General features: G+C 31.8%; 1 protein-coding gene across 2 annotated transcripts in view; it reads right to left on the bottom strand.

Annotated features, from left to right (window-relative positions):
• RNGTT (RNA guanylyltransferase and 5'-phosphatase) overlaps window positions 1-26,255 on the bottom strand; it is a 313,552-nt gene that overhangs the window by 241,558 nt on the left and 45,739 nt on the right. For both annotated transcript variants that reach the window (XM_074310316.1, XM_074310315.1), the window contains 3 exons: window positions 22,171-22,411; window positions 12,739-12,848; window positions 11,503-11,604 (listed from right to left, as the gene is read on the bottom strand). In XM_074310316.1, coding sequence (XP_074166417.1) covers window positions 11,503-11,604; window positions 12,739-12,848; window positions 22,171-22,411 — 453 coding nt within the window. The remainder of the gene's footprint in view (window positions 1-11,502; window positions 11,605-12,738; window positions 12,849-22,170; window positions 22,412-26,255) is intronic.

Below are 26,255 nucleotides of genomic sequence, written 5' to 3'. Positions count from 1 at the left end.
TTTGGATATGGGAGAGCACACCAAAAAAACAGATTAATAAAAAGGTAATAAGCTAAGTCTTGGAGGAAACTATGAATTCAAAGAGACAAAGGCAGAGAGAGAAAGCATTCCAGGTGGGAGGGAGAGCCTGGGCAAAGGAATGAGATAAAAAGAGATGACACCTGAAATGTTGTGTAGGAAAAACATACTTGGAAGGAATGCAGAATACATAAGAAAGCATAGGATGAAATCAATATAAAAACATAAGAGACAGATTGTGAAAAGCCTTAAAAGGCAAGTAATGGAATTTTATTCTGGTAGCAATAAGTAGTGTAAAGCTCTTAAGTAAAAATATATATCAATATGTTTAGCCTTACTTGAGGAATATCAATTTGACAGCTGTGTGAAGGATGGATTGTAAAGGAGAGTGAAGACAGGGAGACCAATTAGTAAATTATTTTAATAGTCCAGAGAAGAGATGATGGAGGCATAATCTAGGGTGGTAGGCCCGAGTGGAGAGAAGGGATCATCTTATAACAGCGATGTTGTGGAGGCAGAAGCAACAATATTTGAGAACAGACTTAGATATATAATGAAGGCAAGTGAGTATTTAAGGATGATTCAGGAAAAGAATAGACATAGAAAGTCTGGAAGAGAAGTGTGAATACGAAGTCCTGTGTGGACGTGTCGAAAGTAAGATGATTCTGAAAAATTCAGATGGAGATGTCCAGCAAGCAGTTATGAGAAAGGACTAGGGTTAGGAGATAGGGTTGGAATATGTAGATTATACTAAGCCCATGAAAATTGATTAAATCACCAAAAGATCATCAAAATCTTCTTTAAAAAAGGAAAAAATGGCCCAAGACAGAGCCCTGGAGTATTCTCACAGAAAAGGAATAGATCAGGGATGACTTGTTGTGGGTCTCATAGGTATTAAGTTTTAGAATAAGGTTCTCCTGACATCAAACCCAGAATTCTATTCATGTACTTCCAAACATTAACTAAAGTCATCAATTTCTTAATCATGTGTGCATCATGAACCAGGCCCTCTGAATTCCTTTTCAGAATAACGTTTGTTGATTTAAGTTATTGGGTGAAAGAAATGGCAAATTTCAGTTAAATTCAGTAAATTGTAACTACTTTTTCCCCAGACAAGGTCAAGGACTAAGTTAAGAACACTTGACCTAGACTACAGTCTACAGTCATTTCATTTCTTTTCAATTCTCAAATATTCAATTAGGGCCATAGTATAACTGATATATTTCTTCTATTGATACAGATTGCAATTGGTCCATTTCAGTGCAACTCTTATCCATGTCCATTTCTAAATTTACCATAAGATTCACTTAGTATAATAGGGTCTTGTTCTCTCAATATCACGAGCCTACTTTTCAAACATATGAATTATCTATCCAGTATTTCTCCTTTTAACTATGTGACCAAAAAATTTTCTATCTTTACTCATATTTCTCTGCTGACATCTTTACTTCATATATCATCCTCATACTTCCTTGTTCATAAGATATTGTAGATTACTCACAACTATTGTGAATTTCCCCACTGACCTCTGAGTAATACTCATTTTTAATCTTCAGAGATGGTACTGTTCCATGACTCACAGCCACTACATAACACATGTGTAGTATTCTGATATAAAAAAACAGAAAACTATAGAGAGTTTAGAACAACCTCTTCTGAGTGGTAAACATATCGTATCCCACCATTGGGAATCAATAGAATCAATCAGACTTAAGGTCCCTTTCCCCAAATGCCCCAGTCTAGTCCAACCCTCATCTATTCATATCCCACCACCAATTACTGGTAGGCAGAATCAATATCCCTTTCCTACTATATAGCCCTAGCCTTTTCTCAATCCACCTGGTATCAGGGAGCCCAAGCCACTCAACACCTTTCAAAGTTCCTGCCTGGGAGGCAAACATAGGCATTCATAGTGCTTAGATGAAGAAAGAATTAGTCACCAAATATATTTCTTCTAGTAAAATGTAAGATCACTAGGTCATCACCAGGTTTTGTAATCTATTCTATTGCTGTGTTCCTAGACTCCCCTAGGAATTGCCATCACTATGCCCTAATGGCCACCAGGCCTTTTCATCCAGCTATCTAAAGCTGAATTCTCCTATACATTTTGTCCCCTCCAATTAGAATGTGAGCCTTTTCAGAATACTGTCTGACTTTACTATTTGTATCCTAACACTTATAATAGTATTTTGTATATGGTAAACACTTAATAAATACTTTTCCATGAATTATTTTTCCTTCCATCTCATTCATATGGGAAGCTTTACAATGTTTCATAGTTTAATGAAATCTCCATGATTTCACCTGAAAATTGGAGTATATGACAAGTGTTTACCTTTTCCATTTGGACTCAGAACTATATCTCCCAACAGTAATATACACCTTTGGCAATACATAATACTGTTAAAAGAATTTAATAAACAGAACTAGATAATACTTATGAGGAGGTAAAAATGACACCAAAAAAATAAAAATTGGCACTAAAGAGAAAAAAATATAAGAAATATTCCAAAATATATAGAGAACTGACCCTAATTTATAAGAAATCAAACCATTCTCCAATTGATAAATGGTCAAAGGATATGAACAGACAATTCTCAGATGATGAAATTGAAATTATATCCACTTATATGAAAGAGTGTTCCAAATCACTACTGATCAAAGAAATGCAAATTAAGACAACTCTGAGATACCACTACACACCTGTCAGATTGGCTAAGATGACAGGAACAAATAATGATGAATGTTGGAGGGGATGTGGGAAAACTGGGACACTAATACATTGTTGGTGAAGTTGTGAAAGAATCCAGCCATTCTGGAGAGCAATCTGGAACTATGCCCAAAAAGTTATCAAACTATGCATACCCTTTGATCCAGCATTGCTGCTATTGGGCTTATATCCCAAAGAAATACTGAGGAGAAAGGGACCTGTATGTGCCAAAATGTTTGTGGCAGCTCTTTTCACAGTGGCTAAAAACTGGAAGATGAATGGATGTCCATCAATTGGAGAATGGTTGGGTAAATTATGGTATATGAAGGTTATGGAATATTATTGCTCTGTTAAGAAATGACCAGCAGAAGGAATATAGAGAGTCTTGGAGAGACTTACATCAACTGATGCTAAGTGAAATGAATAGAACCAGAAGATCATTGGTACACTTCAATGTTGTATAAAGATGTATTCTGATGGAAGTGGATATCTTCAACATAAAGAAGATCCAATTCACTTCCAGTTGATAATGATGGACAGAAACAACTACACCCAGAGAAGGAACACTGGGAAGTGAATGTAAATTGTTAGCACTACTGTCTATCTACCCAGATTACTTATACCCTCGGAATCTAATACTTAATGTGCAACAAGAAAATGGTATTTACACACATATATTGTATCTAGGTTATATTGTAACACATGTAAAATGTATGGGATTGCCTGTCATCAAGGGGAGGGAGTAGAGGGAGGGAGGGGATAACTTGGAAAAATGAATACTAGGGATAATGTTATAAAAAAAAAAATTACTCATGTATATATACTGTCAAAAATATGTATAAATAAATAAAATTAAAAAAAAAAAAAAAGAAATATGGCTAGACTAATTCCAATGTAAAAATGAAGAGGTTCATGCTAGTTCACCAACTGTGAAGGTTTTAGGGAATCAATTCTCAAATATTTGAAAGAGGGGAGGATACAAAAGGCATTAAAATATTATTACAACCCAAAATAGGTAAATGAAAGAATACTAACAACTACTAACCTAGATGCCAACTTTCCCAACTACACAAGATTTTTATGAAAAAAGGCTATATGCTTTGAATATATCATCTTTGATAAGAGTATTAGAAGGAAATATGCAAGTTTTAGCAATCAATAATCCATATCTTTATCACTGATACAATCAAGTGAAAGATTATAGGACTAATAGATTTATTTTAACTCTAAGCCACATTAAAATTCTTTTAAAATAACCCTCCCCCACTATTAACATATTTATGATAGTCTAATTTACTAATTTTAATTACTACTGACTGCCCTATTAAATATTTTAAAGTTCATTCTATTAAGTAATAATCTACAGAAGCAGTAATATTTTAAGTTGTGCTTTATAATTTTTATTATGACACTGAAATTCCTAATTATTCAATCTGTTATAGCTATTTCTCAAAGGTTTAGATAAACCATGTTCAAAATCTGCTTATCTGTATTTAAAATTTGTAATGCATAAGTTACATTTATTATGCACATTTAAATTACACATACATCATTAAGTTTTTTAAAAACCCTAAAATACATGTATATGTTCATATTTCACAAGTTATCTCATATACTATCAATTACAATGACACAGTTTCTATTCATTACTAACTGTTCATACCTCTCCTCATGTACTTCTTTCCCTATTAAGAAATGTATGAAAGTCAAGTTCAATTTCACTGAACTCATTAAGACAAGTGACACTTCCATACCATTAATTCTGTCTAATCTTCCCCCCCTCACCTTCAAAATGCACATTATATATTTGTAACTTTTAAATTCTATTGCTTTTCCTAAATCTAGCATAGTAGGCTGTCTAAATTCTGACTGAAAATCATTGAATAGTCTACCCTTTGAAAGCTTTTTTGAGGGGGAAGGAACAGGTATAGGGGTGAGCACATATACAACACGTTTACAAAAAAGAAGAGTTCCAATTAAGGGCAAGGGAATGAGACATCTTTCTCTAACAACACAGCTTTTTCCCCCTTCCTAATGATTGCAATAAAAATAAAAAGGACCAGAATGCTAGTATAGAAAGAAATTTCAGTTCAAAATTAATGATTCACAGACCAAGCTGTATGAGCCTTCAAAATCCCAACAACATTTTAATACCCGAACTTCAGGTTTTTTACTTAGAAATTAATTACCCTTAATTTTAATTCCCCAACTCTTTTCCTAAACTCACCAGCTATCACTCTATAAATCAAATATATTTAATTTTTCTCAATGATATGAAAGTGGTCAATATTCAACCCAAAACCTTGTATAAATTACAGAATATTAAAACTGAAAATTAAAGATACTCAATTGTTAAGTTCTTACTAAGTGCTAATGAGATAATGAGATATTAAGTTCTTACTAAGTGCTAAGTCGGTACCAATTCTCTAGTTCCGGCCTTTCCTGGGGAAGAGCTTGCATGCTTAGGAGGAGCAAGTTTTTTGGTTGAAGTAATTCTTCCCAGAAGCCCTTGCATTATCCCACGCCCATTCTCTGGGAGGATAAAGAGGAAAAAGAGAGTCTCTGCTCTAGACCAAATTTGAGGCAGCTCTCTGCAGGAAGGGAAATCACTTCTCTGGACCACAGTTAACGGCAACTGTCTGGAGACAACGGTTCTCTACAGGAAGAAGAATCTGTCCAAGAGATTTGAGTTGACACAGCAGATCTCCCAGAGAGCAATGGGCAGCTTCTGGAGACAACAGCCCGTTACACTAAATATATTGAATTCACTTGTATTCTTTTTATGAAGTATAATATGTGTAAAAGGCAACCCATCATATCATTTGTTCCTTTTTCTGACAATAAATACATTTTAAAATATTTATCATTTTAATCAATTTAAGTATAAAACTTATAAAAAAGCAGATGTCTACTAATCTCCCAAGGTCTATTACTGCTATTTTTAATTTTGCAAAAACATTAAAGTTAGAATAAAAAACATTGTTTGTAATCATTCTTTTGTATCTTAGATCTTTGTGTTATATCTATTACAACATGATAAAAATCAAAATAAGGCTACTTGTCAAAGTCCTTGAAGTACTAGATTGCCAAACATTTGATGTTAGGATTACAAGGTGAGAAATCAGGTTGTCTGGACAGTGACAAGGTGAGAACTCAGGTTGTCTGGACAATTACAAGGTAAGTACTCAGGTTGACTTGACAGTTCTCTGGCTCAGACCTTTGGTTTGTGCCTTTAAAGGGAGTTTACACCTTAGGAATTCTAAGAGGAGCAAGTTCATTGGTGGAAGTATTTCCCCACGCCCCACTGAGTTCTCACATGCCTATTCTCTGGGAGGATAAAAGGAGGCCAGCATTGGGTCTGAGAGAATCCACTCTGGGATAGAGTTGTGATGCCAGGCAGGCTGAAAGGAGACCAGTCTGATTTGGGGAAGGACAAGAGCTGAAGGAGATTCAGAGCTCCCAAGAAACCTGCGCACAGAGGAAAAGATTTTACAGATCTCCTCCCAGAGAAGGATTATAGTTGAGCAGACGACCGGACCCTCACAATTCAAGAACTTTATATATTGGCGCCCAATATGGCACCAATAGTCTCATCTTGTGTTAGGAAATTCAATGATTCCTGCTGTTTTTAAAGTTCTCTAACAGTCTTTTTATTAGCCATGCTCTTTCAGTGTCAGATGTTTCTTAGAATTTTCTAGCAAGAATTTCTAATTTCAACTTCTACCTTTATAAAGGACAATGTTACTGAAGGAAAAAAATCTTCAATTATTAGAGTAAAAGAAATACACATACACACACACAGACTTTTAAAAAATAGGATTTTTTTTTATTTTGTAAATATAGCAAAAAATCTTTAAGAGGAATGAGAGCAGTTTAGAAATCTAACCAATTACCATTATTTTAATAAATTAATATAGACCTGATACTTGGCCATTTTCTGTTCTATTAAACTTAGGCTAGGATTCAAATCAATCTTTAGGACATAAAGTAGTAATAAGCTAAGGAAAAACTTTTTTCCTACAGTAACTGTACAATAATATCGACTTACTGAATTATTCGTTTGTGATGACTACTATAGCTCTGACTTTTAAGCTCATATATGTCTATTATACATCCTCCAAAAGAAAAGTTTATTCCATGCTATATATGTGAAGAGAAAAAAAATTTTTTTTAACTCTATCAGTTAAACATTCTATCAGATATAACTGTCCCACTAACAGTCTAAGAATTCATCCACTTTTTTGGAATCTAATGGCACTAATTAGCACCCAGGATAACAACATTTTTTTCCATTTAATATTAGACTTCTAAAAATCTACTTATTTGATAATCAAATTTCAGTTTTTTTAAACTCCTCCTTCTTTGATGTACTTAGTTTCCCTTTTCTCAGTTTTTTAGAACACTTTTTATTACTGAATTAAAATATTGAATTTAATGATATAGACCACAAAAAAAAAAAAAACCACTCTACTTTCTGTCTTATAAAAAGTCTGAAATATTTTCTTTACTACTGACTTATTGATTAAAATTTAGTTCATCTGTCACTCTGGTAATACAAATTCCATTCAGAGTAAACTTTTATATAAATGGTTAGGCTATTTTGCCTTCTGCTTGACTCACTCTAAGCACATTTAAATTTGTCAAAAAAGACATGGTTAAATTACTGTAATAATATCCACCAGGAAAAAAAGCTGGTGATATAAGATCCTATGAACTTATAATTTTCTGATGTTTTTATGTGCTAAGGAAAATATGTGCAGATAGGCTTACATTTTATAAACTTAATAATTAATATGTAAATAAATAAATATTCTATAGTCAAAGCTTATTTTCAGGATTACGAAAATAGAAAAAATTAAAATATAAATTAACAAAGTTTAAAGATCTGTATGTTACCAAAAAAGTTGTAAAAGAATCTATTAAAAACAGCATAAATTAAGTAAAATTTATTGATTATTTTGTTTATTACTTTGCAATATAGTCCAAATGCATTACACTCATATATACATATATGCTATTACATAACATAGGATATCAAATACACTCTTCTCTTCCATTACAATGCCACTTCAGTGCCTCATCATGATGAGGTGACCCTGAGTTCTTAAAAGCTATACTAGTACATCATAAGTTTCAGTAGGACCTACACCAAGATGAAAAAGCTTTAAATATGAAACCATTAAATGAGCTTCACATCTTCTGTCCAAGGATTGGCCGGCTATGTTCAGAGAAGCTCTTCACGAGTTTGGTATAAGACAATTTTTCAGCCACAACAATTCTGTACAGCCATCACTTTTTTTTTTTTTTATAGTTTTATATAGTTATATAAGAATACTCTAAATCATTATTTATTAGAGAAACACAAGTTAAAATAACTTTGAGATATCTTTTTTTTCCCCCTGAGGCTGGGGTTAAGTGACTTGCCCAGGGTCACACAGCTAGGAAGTGTTAAGTGTCTGAGACCAGATTTGAACTCGGGTCTTCCTGAATTCAGGGCTGGTGCTCTATCCACTGTGCCACCTAGCTGCCCCCGCCATCACTTTTTTAAGTCATAGAAAATTGTGATTTGTTTCATTAGAGGGAGTACAAACACCAATGAAATCCCAGTTCTCCAAATTATTTCAAAAATATAAAGCTATACTTGAATAGTTATTACATATCCAAATATTTTACATATATGTGTGTATACACACACACACACACACACACACACACACAGTGGCAGGGGGAAAGAGGGAAGGGTTGTGTGTGAGAATAATCATTAAGCTCAGTAATTATTCGCTTAATAATGACAATGTCCAGAGTTACCTATCTTGATCTCATCTAGGAACTTATAAATATGGAATAGAGTTGAGTATTAGGCTAGAACCCTCTGGGAAGCAGAATAGTTAAAGTTGACAGAGACTAGACATAGAACAGGAGTATTTAAAAGTTGTGGTCAAGGAACTTTTTAAAAAATACCTTAATAACCATATCACAGAATAATCGGTCTCCTTTGTAACACAATGTATTTTATGTACTGAAAAACATTATTCTGAAAAGAGATCCAAAGAATTCACTAGACTGACAAAGGAGACCATTACACAAAAAAAGATTTAAAAAACACTGATTTAGAAGATAGAGATTATCTAACATATCTTCTGATTTTATAGATAAAGACACTGAGGCTTGAAGGTAAACTTACTTGAAGCTCATTTAATGGTTTCATATAATGATGGAGGTAGAGGACAAATGAGATCACAAAATGACAGATTTTATAGTTGGAAGGAATTCCAGCAACTATTTAGTAGTCCACACGATAATGCAAAAAGAATTCAGTTCCCATTATGACAGATCTTGAAAGTGTCATGTAAACTTTGCTTGAAGACTTTCAAAGTGAGAAAACCTACTACCTCCTGAAGCAACCTATTCCCTCATGGGATTATGCTCAAATTGTTAGGAAGTTTTTACTGACATCAGGGCTAAATTAGCTAGTATTTCAGGCTTATTCTGTTTTTTTGTTGTTGTTGTTGTTTGTTTGTTTGTTTTGTTTTTAAATGATTAACTACTCATATAGATTTCTAGAAATAAGAAGGATTTCATTTATAAAGGCTTCAGTATTATTCTGTATTTTTCTGGCAGGAAGATATCATGGGATAGTAGAAAGCATGTTTAATTTGGAATTAGAGCTGGGTTCAAATTTTAGTTCTTCCACTTATTACTTGTCCTCTACCTCCATCATTCAATAACTTCTCCTTTGAGGTTCAATCAAGCCATTATCTATCACCTAATCAAAATTCTAGTAACTGTTCTCGACTGCTTCAAGACATTCATCTTCTTTTCTTAATGAGTTCAGTGCCCAACTCACAGTCTCTCTTCCCCAACTCTTGCCCTCATACTCAGGGAACTTTAACACAAATATTGTTACCCCCCCCAAACACCCTTACCTTCCAGTTTCACAACTTAAGTCATTTCCCACGATCTACTCCATCTAATATAGTTGATATGCAGATCATCATTATCTTGACCTTATTTTCACCTATAATGCTCCACTCCTATGTTTATAAACTGTGAAATTCCCCTATCTGATCACAATCTGTTATTGTCCCACATTTGGATATATGGCACAAATCCTTTCTACTTCTAATAGTTTATAAATGTATTACTCTAATTTTGGAAATCAAAAGTATTCAGTTAATAATTAAACAAAAAAAATTCTAAAATTAAAGCTAATAAAATTTTTGTGAAGTTTTATTTTAAAAAGTTTATTTTCAAAAAATAGCAGAATGATTTTTCTATCAACCCAAGTTTGGTATAAATTTTATTTTGGAGGGCAGAGAATTCCAGAATTCAACCTATTCATGGGACTGAATCAATGTGATCATTACTATGTTTTCTATTTAATTCCTATATTGATAATATTTTTATGGTACTTACTAAATATTACAAAGATTTTGTAACCCACTAGAGAAACGCATTTAAACTGTCACTGAAGTCGCAACTATTATTTCCAGGCCTTGGTCAGATTAACCTCAGACCATTCACACAAACATCTATTACTCCTACGTCCATTTTGCTTCCTCTCCTACTCTTTTTCAACTTTGCCCCAAAGACTTCTTTTTACAATTTACAACCCATTCTAAGAGTGGCAAAAAACGTTATACTTTATATTTTCCCAAAAGAGGAAAATATCTTTACATAAATCCTAACATAAACAATCATCTATCATAACAAAAAATAGAGTTCATTTAAAAGAAGATGGAAAAAGGTACATTTAAATAAAATGTTTATCTTTATGGATGTCAAATTAAAAATTCCAGATATTCCCCTGCTCTATTTTTCCATACCTACCATCTAAAGCCATCATAAGTTAACTAGACTAAATGGCATAAGTGATGTGTTTACTTATCTCCTAACTAAAACATTCAAAATATTTTAAAGAAACAAAATGGCACAAAATAAGGAATTGGCAACTATCTACAAAATAATTTAAAATAAGCACCCAAGAAAACAAAAAAATATACCTCCCACATTTTTAAAGTAACATTTTTTCTTATTTAGCCAGGAAAAAGCAAGGAGAAAAAGTTACATAATATCTAAAAACGCAAATCTTTTCACTCTCTATCAGAACAATAATTCTAATTTATATAAAAAAGCTGACTAAAAAACTAACAAAATGAAAAAACACAAAATCAGTAAAGAATAGTAGTAGATGAGGCATTAAGCTCCACTGAAGTCAATCATTAGCAATAAGAATAAAATAACTCTTCAAAGAGTATTTGTACAAGGAAATACAACCTAGCAAAGGATTAAAAGTATAGTATGCAAATATAAAAAAGGAAGAAAAAAAGGGCTACCATTCAAGAAAGATCATTATTTTTTAGATAATAAAACTGGCAACCTTTGATCATACTCAGTAATCATCAATTAAAAAATCAACCTTAACAAGAAATCATTCATCCTTTACGTATGTGGAAAAATTTGTTTCAAATTAAACAGAAAGCCTTAAACAATCAAAAGTGCAATAAATGCAGGAGACTGATAAAATTTACATAACATATAGGATTAAATCAAACTGATGAATAATGGAAACAAAAAATTCTGAAGGCATGATTCTATAATGACAGAATAAATTATCACAAAAGGAATTAAATATTTTTAACAGATCTGAAATGTTTCTGGTATATAAAGGCAAAAATTCACACTCTCAAAGGTGCAAACTTTTCCTAACAACAATGTAATTGTCTTTGAGCATTAGGGTGATTTGTATAAATTATTTTAGAAATCAAACTTACCTAGTACCATCTGCTTTCCAGCTTACTTTATATGGATTCTGCTCTAGCAATTTAATATTCTGCTTGTCCATAGAAACAGGCTGTGCTCCAGGGAATCCAGACCTAAAAGAAGAAAATAATTATCATTTTATAGTAGGTATTTGTGCAAAACAATGAATTTCTTAAATCAACCTTGCTTGATTCCCTTTTTTTTTCCCCAATGTCTTAACTCTGCTATGAGAATAACATGACAATAGTTTATCCTGTTTAGGATTTTATAATACAAATAATCTAGAGTTCCAAACTGGTGTTAACAAAATTAAAAGGGTAACAGAAACAACTAATATTTGAGAAGTAGATATTAAAACAGGTTTGTTAAAGAATATTAGAAAAAATTCAAATATTGGCTTACATTAGAAATAATAATGAAATTTATTCCAGATCTCATCTTTATATCACATATAGCCATTCTGTCAAAAATAACAGGTTTTGAAAGTCTCTGTTCAAAAGATGCCCAGAAGTAGTGAAACAGGTATAGTGAAAGCCAAAATTAAAGTGTACTAGCAAGACTGTACAGAGTATGAAAAATAAATGCTATTTGCTCTGTCATTTTCATCTTTTAGTGGCAACTATTTCTCGTTAATATTTTTGATATCTACAAGCAATGATAAGAGCTCTTAAGATAAACTCAGGAATCATATGCTTAAGTTTTAACAAAGAGCAAATCCACTTCACCAATAATTAGTACTATAATTACCTGTCACTGACAGCAATGATATACAGAAAAGAGTCCTAATGCTTTTTTCAAATACAATCAACTTAATCAACAGTAATTTTAAAGATGAGATAGATGAGACATATTTGAAGATGATAACCCCAGACTTCTGGTTATATAAAAGAATGTATGTCCATTAATTCCCCCCTCCCCATGAAAGAAAATGATAAATTTAGTATTTATAGATGCCCAAATTAGTAAGGTTGGAACAGGCAATAAACTATTAGTACTAGGCACTGAGTTACAATGTTAATTTCTTTAATTTTGCCCTGCAGATGAAAAAATTTTGCTTTTGTTGTCGTTATTCTTTTCATTTTGCCTAAAAGACAAACTTTGGGCAAATAATGTGATAACAATATTCTCATTTAATTTCTTTTTAAGTGCTCTAAATAAAAATGTAAACTTCAATTATTTAAAAAATAATGTTCCTATTAATGTGTTGCAGAAAAACAACAGAAAAAATGCTTTAAAATGTTCATTACCCTTCCCAGCCACAGAAATGATGACACTTTTGCTGTATCTCTCCTAACTTTGGTTGAGTTGTTACTTGGGTTACACCTTTAACTGTCACACCTTCCAAGAAAATGGCACCCTTTAATTAAAAGAGGGAAAAAATAATTAAAATTCAAAACACATATTCATAAGACAATAAAATCATTGACAGATAATTTTGTCCAAATTTTGACTACGTCCCTGAAGCTGATCTGTACTGCTCTACTCTTTTCTTTAGAACTGTACTTCCATATCCTTTAACTTTTACATGTAAATTATAAAGAATAAATGTATTTTTATATTTGTGTTTTCCCACAAATACAACTAGATTCTAGCAAAGAATGAACCTCCTAAATGGTTACATGTATTTAAATTTGTAATATTAAAGTTATGATTATGTAAAATATAGTGGAATCATACAAATATTGAAAGCTCCTGAAATCTAGAGATACTAAAAGGAAAGTCCATATTTATGCTGCAGTTAAGCTACTGAAATCCAATAAGCAAGTTGGCATTAATTTTTTTAAAAAACTATGAAACAAAATTAGCTTTAAATTAAATCAGGGAAATTTTTTTAAGAGGTTCATAAAAACAATAATCAATCTCTTTGCAATGTTTATCAGTGGTCCTCAAACATTTTAAATAAGGGGCCAGTTCACTGTCCCTCAGACTGGAGGGCCAGACTATAGCAAAAGCAAAAGCTCACACTGTCTCCACCCCTCACCCCATTTGCCGTAACTCGGCAAGCTATGTCTGGCCCACGGGGCGTAGTTTGAGAACCCCTGGTTTACATCATTACCAAAGGGAAGAAAATACACTCATAAATAATATCTATGTACCTCCCTGCCAAGTGCTGACTGTACGTATGCTTTGGCCATCACTTCCTAAATCTCAACTGTTTATACAAATTAGACCACTCAACAACTTTGCCTAAAATAAAATAAGTGTACTTTATAGAGCTCATGATAAGAAAAGATCAAAATACCATAGGAAAAAAAAAAGCCATCTCTCTTGTAATTAGTCAAAGATACAAATGTTAAGAGTTGCAACTTTTTAAACATACATTTTATTTTCATTTCCTTATACATGTACAGTTAGTTATTCAAATAAACAAAAACACAGTAATATAAATATATATGAAAGATAAAACAAAAAAGAGAGAAATTTTAAATGACTATTAGGATTTGTAAATTTGTGACATTTACTGAATTCTTTAGGATATCTCAAAAATGTATATAAATTTTAACACACCTTTTTCTGGTTTTATCTTTTTGTTAGTTTATCTAATATTTATATGATATGTATTTTATCTATTGTCACTAATACATTTTAATCTTAGTGGCTAATGTGTAGTTGTAATTAATGTGTATGTTGTTCTTTTGGTTCTGCTTTTCTTCTTTATTATTTCATGTCTTATAGTTTTTTGAATTCTTTAAATTCATCAATTCTTATGTATTGACATTACTTTTCTATACATTCCCCAACCTAAAAATATCTAGTTTATTTCTCTATTATCTCATGAACAGAGAATAATCAGTACATTCCAAATGGGATATCAGTTATCATTTGATAAATGATTTTTTTTCTTCTTAAGCACTTCTAAGATCTTATTAATGAAGTTCTGAAATGAATGACAATATCTTTGGATACATTGGTTACACTGAACTCTAAAAGTGCCCAGGGAATTTTATCAAACAGTGCTCTGACAGTGCTCATTCCAAGAATTAAGCATTTTCTTTTCATTTTTTTTTTTTTAGGGAATCAAACATCACTAGATTACCTCTTCTATATGAAGTCCTTCCTGATCCACCCACCCTCCCCTAACCCCAAAAACTGAAAGAATCCCTAAGCATATCTGGTATCTTTGTTTCTTGTATATATTTATATATGTATGTGATCTTACCCATTAGAATATAAGTTCTTTGAGGGCAGGGAACAGTTTATTTTTGTATTTGTAGCTCTAGCATATAGCATAGCATCTTAGCACATTATTAGGTGCTAAATAAATGTCTATTAATTTATTTCTTCTAGTTTACGTATAAACTTTTCAAGGCATTTTCGGAGTGAATTTCTCTTTAATAGTTTTTTTCAGCTTATTCTACTGATTTCAGCCTTCTAATTTTGCCATTGATTCCATTTCTTAATTCAAATCTTCCATCAAATTTTCAATGTTAATCTTCGTTACCAATTTATTTTGTTACATTTTTCCTAATGACAGGGCTCTTCGTTGACACCAGGTTCTCCCTTTTTTACATAATTTAATTATCAAATTTCATATGTTTTGTATTATATCTAGCTTCTTTTCTTGGGCTACTGCTGAAATTAATCAGTTACTTTTCCCTGTTATGTTTCCAAAGTCTATGTGCAGGATGTAACAGAAAATCAAGACTTTTCAAACATGACTACTTCTCAGTCACCACTGGTGATTCTTGAAAGAATGAGAAGGAAGCTGGAAAGATCCCCAAAAGAATTATGATGTTCTGAGAAGGAAACTGTAAGATTTAGGGATACAGATGGTATTCACACTTCACTGATGCCAATTAAAGGAAAGGACATTAGAAGAGAACAGTTGGCTAAAAAGATGGTGTTGAAGACCAAAATTTGACTTTTTGAACTAAGGCCTAAAAGAAATGAAGGGCATTTGATCAAGGATTATGTATAACTAACAAAGAACAGGAAAAAAAACATTTGCGGGGGGATTGATATTTTAAAGTTAAAAAAAAAAAATAGGAAATAAAAATGTTCAGACACAAATACTAAATCACATTATTAGAGAACAGCTATGATAAAGGAAGAAAAACAGCAGATTACTCAGTAACCCACAAGAAACAATAAGAAATAGAAAGTATACAATAAATTCATATATAACAATTTCATACATAAATTAAGGGTAAAAAATGGTGAACAATGTAAAAGTGTCTTGAAAGGCTTAAGAAATCACTGACTGAATTAGAAATTTTACTATGAAATGGTAATTATCATGACTGGAATAAAAAAAATGGAAGGACATACCTCACTCAAAGAAATAGATCATTTAAAAGAGGTAGGGTAACATTACACATCAAGAAACTAAACCATCTAAAAATCCACAAACTTAGATATGACAGAGGGCAATTAGACTAGGATGAAAGAAGGGAGAAATAGAATACAGTTTTTAAAAACATATATAGTTATTTAAAAGCAGGCCACTAAGTGGAAAAAAAGTGAGTGAATTAGTAATACAAAACATAAATCTGATACAGTTCTGAAAGAAGCTTCAACTCTCTGAACAGCTACTGTAAGTCTCTTTCTGCTTAAAAATAGAGAGAAGAGGTAATATTTACTTGGATCTTTTAGAGGATTAAAGTAACATGGGGTACAACTATTCTGATCTTGATTCTGACCAATAATGAAGAACAAGCTCTTAAAGTAAAAATGACAAGAACCTTGCTAGGCTAAAGCTATGCCTTCCAAATCTATATTTGATAATGAAGTATTATACCCTATAATATATATTATACGATATTCTAGTAATAGTATAATACACTCAACTTAAAGAAAATAAGCTCAGGAGAAAAAAGAGTTTAAGATTCAATGGTCTTATTCCTCAAATGGTAACTGTCAAAATAAATGAACAAGCAATTCACAAGGAAGAAATCCAAGCTAATAACAATTATAAGAAAAAAATGTTCTAAATCATTAATAAAGAAATGCAAATTTATATAATTTTGACATTAATAAAGATGACAAAAAAGGAAAATAAAAAGATGTTAACAGGGCTTAAAGAAAAAACATATATTGATGCAATGCTCTTTGGAACATAGTTTGGAACTATGCCCCCAAATTTATCTAATTGTGTAAACCCTTTGAATCTGCAATTCCAAGACAAAACAAAGAGGAAAAGAAACCCTATGTACAAAACTTTGTATCAGCAATTTTAAGGATGGCAAAGAACAAGAAAAACTAAAGGAATACATATCAACTGACAGAGTGACTGAAAAATTAAAACATATGAATATAATGAAATACTATAAGAGTCAGAGAAACCTGAAAAGATTTGTATGAGCTAATACAGAGTAAAGTGAGCCCAAACCAGAACAACTGGTATAAACAGCAATATTATAAAGATAAACAACTTTGAAAGACTTAAGATCTTTGATCAAGTATAAAATAGATGTTCCTATAGATTATCTATACATCCACGGGGGTTTTGTCTAAATGCAGTTTGTAAAGAGGCATTAATACATATCTCTAGAATCTTGCCCATTCTTCTCCAAGACAGACTTTGATTCCTGCTTGGAGAACAGGAGATTCAAGCCATAGGATTAACTGCTCTTCAACTAATGAATGCCAGACGAAATTAATCCCCTACATTGTAGGTGATAAATGTTTATTGAATGTGAATTGAACCCTATGAAGTAAAAAGTACAAGTATCATTGTCCACATTTTTACAGATGAGGACACTCAAGTTTCAATAAGGCCAAATGACTTGCCTATGTGCTAGTATCTGGAACAGTATTTGAACATTTTCTATACATATACACACATTTTCTATATATATTATTCCCCTACTAATCTAGGGGAAATGATTTTTAGCTTCAAATTGCTCCCCTGGTCTCTATGTCTTCAAGAAAAAAGGGTATTGCTCATATTCAAAGGCATGACTACTTCTCCATTTCAACCTAGGAGAAATTCCCCAAAATCTATCTAACAAAGCAAATATTCCCAATTAGATCTGGGAATTTCAGGACTAGGCACTAAGGCCATATAGTGATGTAATAAGGGAGATAAAGAATATCTTATCAATTTAAAAATCAATAAACTTAGGTCTCTTTTAGAGAATCATAAAAATAACCATACTTTGAAAAACAGCAGCACTGACAACATTCCTTAATATTGCAATTATGAAGAAAAAAAAATTTGTTCAAGTATACATTTATAAAAATACAATTATGATTTAGAAGTATACGGAACTGGAGCCATCTACACTACAGTAACTAATAAAGTTAAACCATTAAAAATGGTATGGCCTACAAAGTAATATAAGAAAGCAATACTCAGGAAATGTATACATGACTACAATAAAAAGGCAGAAATAAACTAATTAGATATTATAACTATAATGTACATAAAAATTCATTTTAAGCAAAAATGACTACAAATGTAAATGGTTTTGCTTTTTTTATATTAAGAACATAAGAGCACAATTAATTATTTTTATAAATAAGGTCTCTCTTCAAAAGTTCTATCAGCAAGTATTTAATTCAATTTTGTTTTCTTATCTCATTTTCCTCAATGTCTTTCATCTTTTATAAAAGGATCAATCTATATTTGGTTTAGAGCTACTCAGCTTCAAGAAATCCCAATTCATCTTTATATTACTAATTCTTCCAAATGCAAAACTTAAAAACTTCTGAATATCCATCCAAAAATAAAATATTTACTTTTTTAGACACACAATATTTTTGCATCTATTCTAAATATTACTAAAAAATAAAGCAGGAAGTATGGCACAGTAGAAAGAGTATGAAATCATATAATCAGAAGGCAAGTTCAAATTCCATTTAAAACAGCTTAGAAGTAATCTTTCCTTACTTTAAGATTATAGCATCACAGATTTAGAGCTCGAAGGAATCTTAGAAGCCATCTATTCCAAATCCTTCATTTTATGGAAGAAGAAATAAATCCTAAAAAAGTCAAATGACTTGCTTAAAGTCTTACTGATAAGTTGCAAAGCCAGAATTTAAAACCAAGACTTTTTACTCCAAATATAAAAAATAGTGGATAATAATAACTAGATAGAGAAACAAACTAGAGAAAAAAGACTCTACAACAATTTCATTTAATACCCTTAGTTCAATAAACTCAGGAACAGGAACTAATTCTGCAAGAAGGAAAAATTTCAAGTTTTTTGCAGACTTTTAGGCTTGGACTAACATCTTACCCCATATGCAACAATAAGTTCCAAATGAATACATGATCTCAAATTAAAAGATCATTTTATTTTTTTAAATTATGGAATAGAGATTAGAAAAATGTCTTTCATATCTTTTCGCTAGGAAAAAAATTCTTAAGCAAGCATGGAATAAGAAAATTTGTAAAGTATAAACTGTTTTTTTATTACATATAATTTAAAAGCCTTTTACAAACAAAATCATTTCAGGTACATACTATGATAAACTGTTGAGTAAGGGGGGAAAAAATCAAATATCTCTGATTTTCAAGATGTCAAAAGAGAACTGAATCAAAGGATATGAAATTTTCAGAAACAAAAAACTATAAATTATCAAAATCTAACCAAACTATTCATAATGAAAGAAAAGTAAATTTTGAAAAATTCCGACATTTCAAACCTCAAATCCAGGAAGTTGGCAATAAAGATACAAGATAGAAATAATTAATACCAAAAGAGTAATGAAAATACAACAATGATAGAGCTATGAAATTGTGCAGCCATTCTACAGAACTCTTTGAGAAAAGTCACTACTCTTTTCCTTTGACCTAGTAATCCCTCTATCCTATGCTCAAAAAGGTCAAAGACAATAAAGAGCCCCACAAATGTTCGTAGAAGCACTTTTTATGAAAGCAAAAACCTGAAAGCACAGTAGGTAACTCATCTGTCAATAGGGAATACATTAATAAACTCTGAATATTAATGTAGTAGAAAATTATTGTACTGAGAGAATGAACCTAAGGAACTGAGAGAATTTAGACTTGTTTGAAATGATGCAAAGCAGGCAGTCAGAATCCTTTACATCATAAAAGTAAGCAAATATTGCCAATAACTTGTGATCATGTATATGATAATGATAAGAAAAAGTTTCATCTTTAGATAATAAGCACAAACATTCTCAAAAATGATGCCTTTTCCTCATTTCCAACAAAGAAAATGAAAACTTAACACTGCTCTAGATGATGAAAGATTCTTTTGAAGCAATTAGTGGAAGTTACTTTCTTTGTGTACTACCCCCTCTTATGGACTTTTAGGACATTGCAATTAGAGATCTTTTTTTAAAGCATAAATAAACTTAAGATCATGGACTTTATAGTAGAAATCTTAACATATTAAAGACATTCTGGCTGGCAGAGGAGTTAAAAATTCCTTTTCAAAAGTTAAAAAGAATAAAGTCATTTACTCCAATAGAAAATAGAGATTATGAATTTTAAAATGTTATCTTCATTGCTGAAGTTATTTTTATGTTTAACACACTGATTTATAATATTGTTATCAAGAATATGGATAATATGAAACTTAGGTTATCCGTTTTATTATGCTTTTATGTTATACAATGCACTTCTTGTTTTAGGAAAATGTGATTTGGCCAATCATTTATATAATTCCCAAGAAAGATAAGCATATTAAAATGGGATTTTCCTATAATAATAAAATTACTGTAACTCAAAAGCATTTTAAGTTCAGTAAACTTTCAGTTATAATTTTAAAAAATTTTAAATCGGAAAACAAGGTTTTGCAAGAGTGAATGTTGAAAACTATCTTCTTTGTATGTATTTTAAAAATAAAAAGCTGTTATTTAAAGAAAAAAAAAAAAAACTTTGTAAAAATACTCCTTGAAAAAAAAATAAATTTAAAGTTGTTCTTAGAATAGTGTTTCTAAAGAGACAACAGGCAAGAATCAAAGAATTATTTGGCATAGCTATTAAAAATTAATCTCAGGGAAGCTAGATAGTGCAGTGGATAAAGAGCTGAATATGGTGTCAGGAGGTCCTGAGTTCAAATATGACCTCATTCACTTAACACTAGCTCTGTGACTCTAAGTCAGTAACAACCTCAATTGCCTTGCAAAATTTTATATGTAATTTTTTCCCCATCACATTACTAAGTTAATGCTAACCACTCACCTTTATCATCCCCACTAATTAAGTTCATTGCCATTTTAATATTTTTAATATTCTATCCTGACCTTATAAATATAAATAAGAAAAATACATGCAAATATATATATATATATATGTACAATATATACATACATATCAATAATATAATCAGCAATTTTCCCATATCAACAGCACTGAAATGTGGCACTTCTTACTTTTCATTTGATGCTTTTTAAATGGGGAGCTAATGTTTGAGTCCAGCAGGGAGAACTATTAGAGACAGGAAAAGACCAAACAATATTGCTAAATGTACAGGGTTAAAAATAATAATAATAATAAGTAAATTATTATATTAGTAAAGTTATCCACTTATTATACTTTTAACTATACAGATGAACAGTAGTAATGGAGAGGAAATGCAGATTAAACCTTCAGAATGGATGGGAAAGAGTAAGGAAGCAAAAATAGAGATGCTTTTATGATACAGATTATCTCAGACTCATTTTTGTTGTTGTTCTACAGTTGTTTCAGTCATGTCTAACTCTTTGTGAACCCATTTAATTTTTTTAAGCTTATTATTCAGATAAGGAAACTGAGGCAAAAAAAGGGTTAGTGACTTGCCCAGAATCACATACCTAGTAAGTATCTAAATCCTGATTGAACTCAGGTCTTCCTGACTCTAAGTCCAGTTCTCTATTCACTGCACTACCTAGCTAGCTGCCCTTAAGTTTTATACTTATACTTATCAGTTGTGTCAGACTCTTCATGACCCTTCAAAACAACTCTAGTACTTCATTCACTGGGCCATCTAGCTATATTCAGTCTCATTACTGCCTTCTTAATATGACTGCCTTTACGTGGTAGTTGCTGCTAATATTGAAGGTTTATAGATTACTAGAGAGAAACTACAAAAGGGAATAGTGAAAGACCATCCATAAAAAATGAGACTATATAGGAATCACTGTTCACTTTTATCCAGAGATCTAAGTAATAATACACTGAACTTCAGATTTAAAAGTTTTCCCAAGTCTATGAGACATGGAGAGATTAGACGGCTGGCCTTGAAGTCAAGAATATCTGGCTCAATGAACCTCTTAACTGTCCAAAGAATCCTCTAAGATTTAGGAATTTGGTAGAGAGGGATTTTCTTAAATATGAGTTCTCTATATTAAGAAAAGCACAAGCACAATACAAAAAAAACTTAACTATGTTGCATTACTTTACATCAGAAATCTAAAAATTTCTTTTTTAAATGAAAGAATTAAAGTCAAAATAAATTAACACTACTAAAATTCAGTCCCACTGCAAAAAATTTCTGAATAAGGTAAGAGGTTTAATTGTATGGTTTCTAAAGTCCCTTTCAAAATTACCTATTTCCACTAGGGGCAGCTTTCAATCATGAAACTTGTATATCTAGCAATATTTTCTGAAATTCTATGAGGCAGAAAGAATAAAGACTATGTGATGAAATTACAGGCTTACCTAACTAGTCTCTATGAACTTACCTCTGTTTCAAAGAAACTTATTTACCATTTTCTTAACTCCTAAGAAACTTATAGGGAATAAAAGGCAAAAAAGTAACCAAAATATTTCTGGAAAACATTACCAATTTTAAGCGTTCTTTTCTCCTTTTAACAAAGGAAGTACTTGATCCAGGCTCTGATTCTTTTTTTCCATCCTCTTCCTCATCTTCCTCTTCTTCTTCCTCAAAACACCATTCTGGCAATAAAGGTGGGGGAGGTGCTTCTTCTACATCCCCATAACGTCGAAAAAGTTCTTTCAAATAATCACCTTTATAGATTCCTGGTGGTCTGGCTTGAGCAAAGGTAGCAACTGCTGCTTCAATACTAAAGAAAACCATGAAACCAAATTATTTCTGGAAAAGATATCCTAAAATTTCTAAAACATTAACTTCGGAAGTATGAGGAGGGGGCTGCCAAGAGGGAATAAAGTATTTCTTCAAAATAACCCTTTTTTGCATTAAAAAGTTTCTAACTGACCCCTATCTAGCAACAGTAATTTAGTATATCAACAGTACACTTTTATAAAATACCTAAGTGCAAAATATTGATCTGAATTCCGGACATATAAAGATATGATACAGGCACTGATCTAATGAAGAATTTAAGTATACAAACAAAAATTATTTTAACAAGAATAAAGTAAGTAAAAAAGAAACATCCTAGAAAAGTTCCACAACAAATTTAAGGGGACAGAGATCAATTTGACCTAGAAGGATAATGTATCTTGAGAAAATAATAGCTTGAATACCTTTTGATCCAGTAGAGTTACTACTGGATCCCAAAGAGATCATAAAAAAGTAAAAAAGACTCACATATACAAAAATGTTTGTAGAAGTTCTTTTTGTGGTAGCAAGGAACTGGAAATTAAGTAGACACCCATCAAGTAGGGAATGGCTGAATAAGTTATGGCACATGAATGTAATGGAATATTATTGTTCTATAAGAAATGATGAACAAAAAGGCTTATTTCAGAAAAGCCTGGAAAGACTTAAAACTGTTATTGAGTGAAGTGAGTAAAACCAAGAATATTGTGCACAGTAAGAGCAAGATTATATGCTGATCAACTGTATGGACTTGGCTTTTTTCAACAATGAGGTGATGGAAAATGCCAACTGTATGCTGAGAAAGAACTATGGAGACTGAATGTAGATCAAAGCATAAACGTTTTCACATTTTTTATTTGTTTGCTTTTTCTTTTTCAGTTTTTTCCTCTTTTGGTCTGATTTTTCTTATATAAAATGACAAATATGGAAATAATTTTTAAATGGATCATATATGTTTATCCTATGTCAGATTGCTTATTGTCTTGGGAAAAGGGGAGGTGAGGGAAAGAGGAAGAAAAATTTGGAACACAAAATCTTACAAAAATGAATGTTAAAATATCTTTCTATATATTTGGAAGAAGAGAATTCTATTGAAAAGAAAACAAAAACAAGAACAAAAACACTGCTTGTTAATCTCAATCTCCTTATAACAGGTACTGATGCAGAGATGTTACACTCTTACCCCAGCTATCCTACCCCACAGAAGTCTAAAACTAATTAAACTAAATGATAAATAAATGATAACAGCTCAGCCACTAATTTTGTAGAGGGAGGGAAAAAAAACTCCATTTATCTGAGCAGAGGATAGGGGAATGGAGCAAAGTATCTTAAATTATATATTTACATCAAAGTCCATTTACACAGTGACCTGATTCCTTGAGTTTGAGTTTTTCTGAAGCAGATATTGAAAATGGGAAATTTTCTGTAGATTTTTCAAAGGTTGACAGGACCCATAAAAAAATTTTTCATTCTATGACTAATCTAGGATCCTAAGTACGAAGCACTCCAATGAATGCTAACACATCAGAAGTTTTCTATCAATTTAGCAGTTCTGAAAACAACTTGGAATCTAAAAGCTTGGATTCATATTCTACTTGCTAGCTATGTGACCCTGGACAAGTCTCCTGAATGACTCCTGAACCTCCTCTTCTTAATCAATAACAATACATAAAACAATACTATCTACTTCACAAGACTGCTATGAAAAATATCATTTTATAAGTCATAAAGCACTGTGGAAATATAAGCTGTCATCATCATTTCTTTTTTATTCTAAACATACTGCTCTCCCAGTCACTGATTTCAATGTTTCTCTAAGGCTCATATGAACTGGTCAATGTTACCTCCTACACCCTGAGGTTCCACATGTTCTCCTATAGTTCAGCAAACAATTGACAAGATCCCTAATTACAGTAACCTATAAATCTTATCTCTCCTTCAATCTGCACAAAAATATACTCTGGATGAAGACATTTCCTGATTCTTTCTCAACAAACATATATGTATATGTGTGTGTGTGTATACATACACACACACACACACACACACACACACACACACACACACGCATGTCCTCCCTTCTCCCTCTACTTCTATACTCATCCCCTCATAACCGGCAGCTCTACCTTATCACTTATCTCTGGGATTCTTCTTTATGTAATATTCACCAACTCTACTGACCCATTGTCAAGACCCTATCAAAGATCTAGTGCAGAAAGAAGTTTCAGTTTCTTCTCACCTCTAAGGGGAATGGAAAATGTGGAAAGGAGGGAAAGAAATAGAAAGCAGTTGTAAACAATAAAGTCTTGGCCTACTTGAATTGTGCTTGGAATCAGCCCTATATATAAACAGTTGTTTGCAGAGGTAGATGATATACTATGAAAACATATATGTGCAAAGTGAAATTATATAATTGCTATACCTAGGTCTACAGTGATTGCTAATCATTCAACAAAAAAGGAGAATAATGACTAAGAAAAATATATCTCTATAAAATTACATCTGTTGTCAAGATTAAATCTTGCTCTCTAAGTGGAGGCCTCAAATTCTCCCACCTCCTCCTTAATAGCACTCAAAAACCATGTATAAGTGATTGTAAACTAAACAATTGTAAATTAAACAAATATCAAAGAGTATCTGTATTTCAATTAAAGGCTTAAGAAGTAGATGAATTCTCTAACAGAAAAATTCATTTATGATACCAAATTTTCTAAGAATTACAATTGAGATTTGACTATGCCAAGAGTTAACATGTTGCTTTATATATAGCAGGTACTCTACAAACTTTTGTTAAAAAACTCTTGCCCTAAGCATTCTCCCCTCCATTCAGTTCTAAATGACTTCAGTACAGAGACAATATGGAATCATAGAACCAGTTAGAGATGGCCTGCATGCAAGTTGCAGATATGTTATTTACAACGGACAGTGGCAAGTTTTAAAATTCAGTTTCTTCTACAAAATGGACAACTACCTAGCTAATAGGTTGGTTGTGGGGGGAAAATACTTTAAAAATCTAATATACTATACAAAGGTGAGCAATCATTATTATTGTCACGCTAAATGGTTTCCAGCTGTTATGAAGGGGTGATTATTATCTTCCAGATTATAATTTAAAATCATAAAATATACTAAAAGAATAAGCCTGAAAAGCTAAAAAAAATAAGTAATTAGTCTCCAATGAAGATCTTTGATGCCTAGAAATAGAGTGGTAATGATCTAGGTTCTCTGAAGATAAACAAATTCAAGAAGAAGAACCTCAAAGAGGAGTGCAAGTTCTGGTAATTCCTACCAAATTAGGTTTAAACTTATAGATCTGGCAACAGTGTTTATCCCCTAAAGACAAGCCTAGGGGCAGCTAGATGGCACCGTGGATAGAACACCAGCCCTGAATTCAGGAGGACCTGAGTTCAAATCTGGTCTCAGACACACTTAACACTTCCTAGCCGTGTGACCCTGGGCAAGTCACTTAACCCCAGCCTCAGAAAAAAAGAAAAAAAAAAAAAAAAAAGACAAGCCTAAATAAGTTCTGAGAAGCTAATCATAAGAAGACCAGATATTTAATTTTTTTTTTGGTCAAAGCTATTCATAAAGATAATCCAAGTACAGAGAGGTATCCTCTGCGCTGCCCAAACTAATGAATCAAAGATATTCTGAAGTATTTAAAAGCAAGTGAAAGATGATATAATCAGAAACATTAGCATTTAATTAAAATTTCAATTACTATACCATATCACGAATCCTAAAAATTGACAGAGCCTGAAACCAAAACAGTTTCATTCAAAATTTACCAAGAATTGAAGACCTTGACAAAATAAACATAAAAATACACCATCGAAAATTTTGTA

Source organism: Sminthopsis crassicaudata, chromosome 4 (assembly GCF_048593235.1).
Source record: "Sminthopsis crassicaudata isolate SCR6 chromosome 4, ASM4859323v1, whole genome shotgun sequence".
NCBI classification, from domain to species: Eukaryota; Metazoa; Chordata; class Mammalia; order Dasyuromorphia; family Dasyuridae; genus Sminthopsis; species Sminthopsis crassicaudata.
This window is presented reverse-complemented; position numbering and strand designations above follow the sequence as displayed.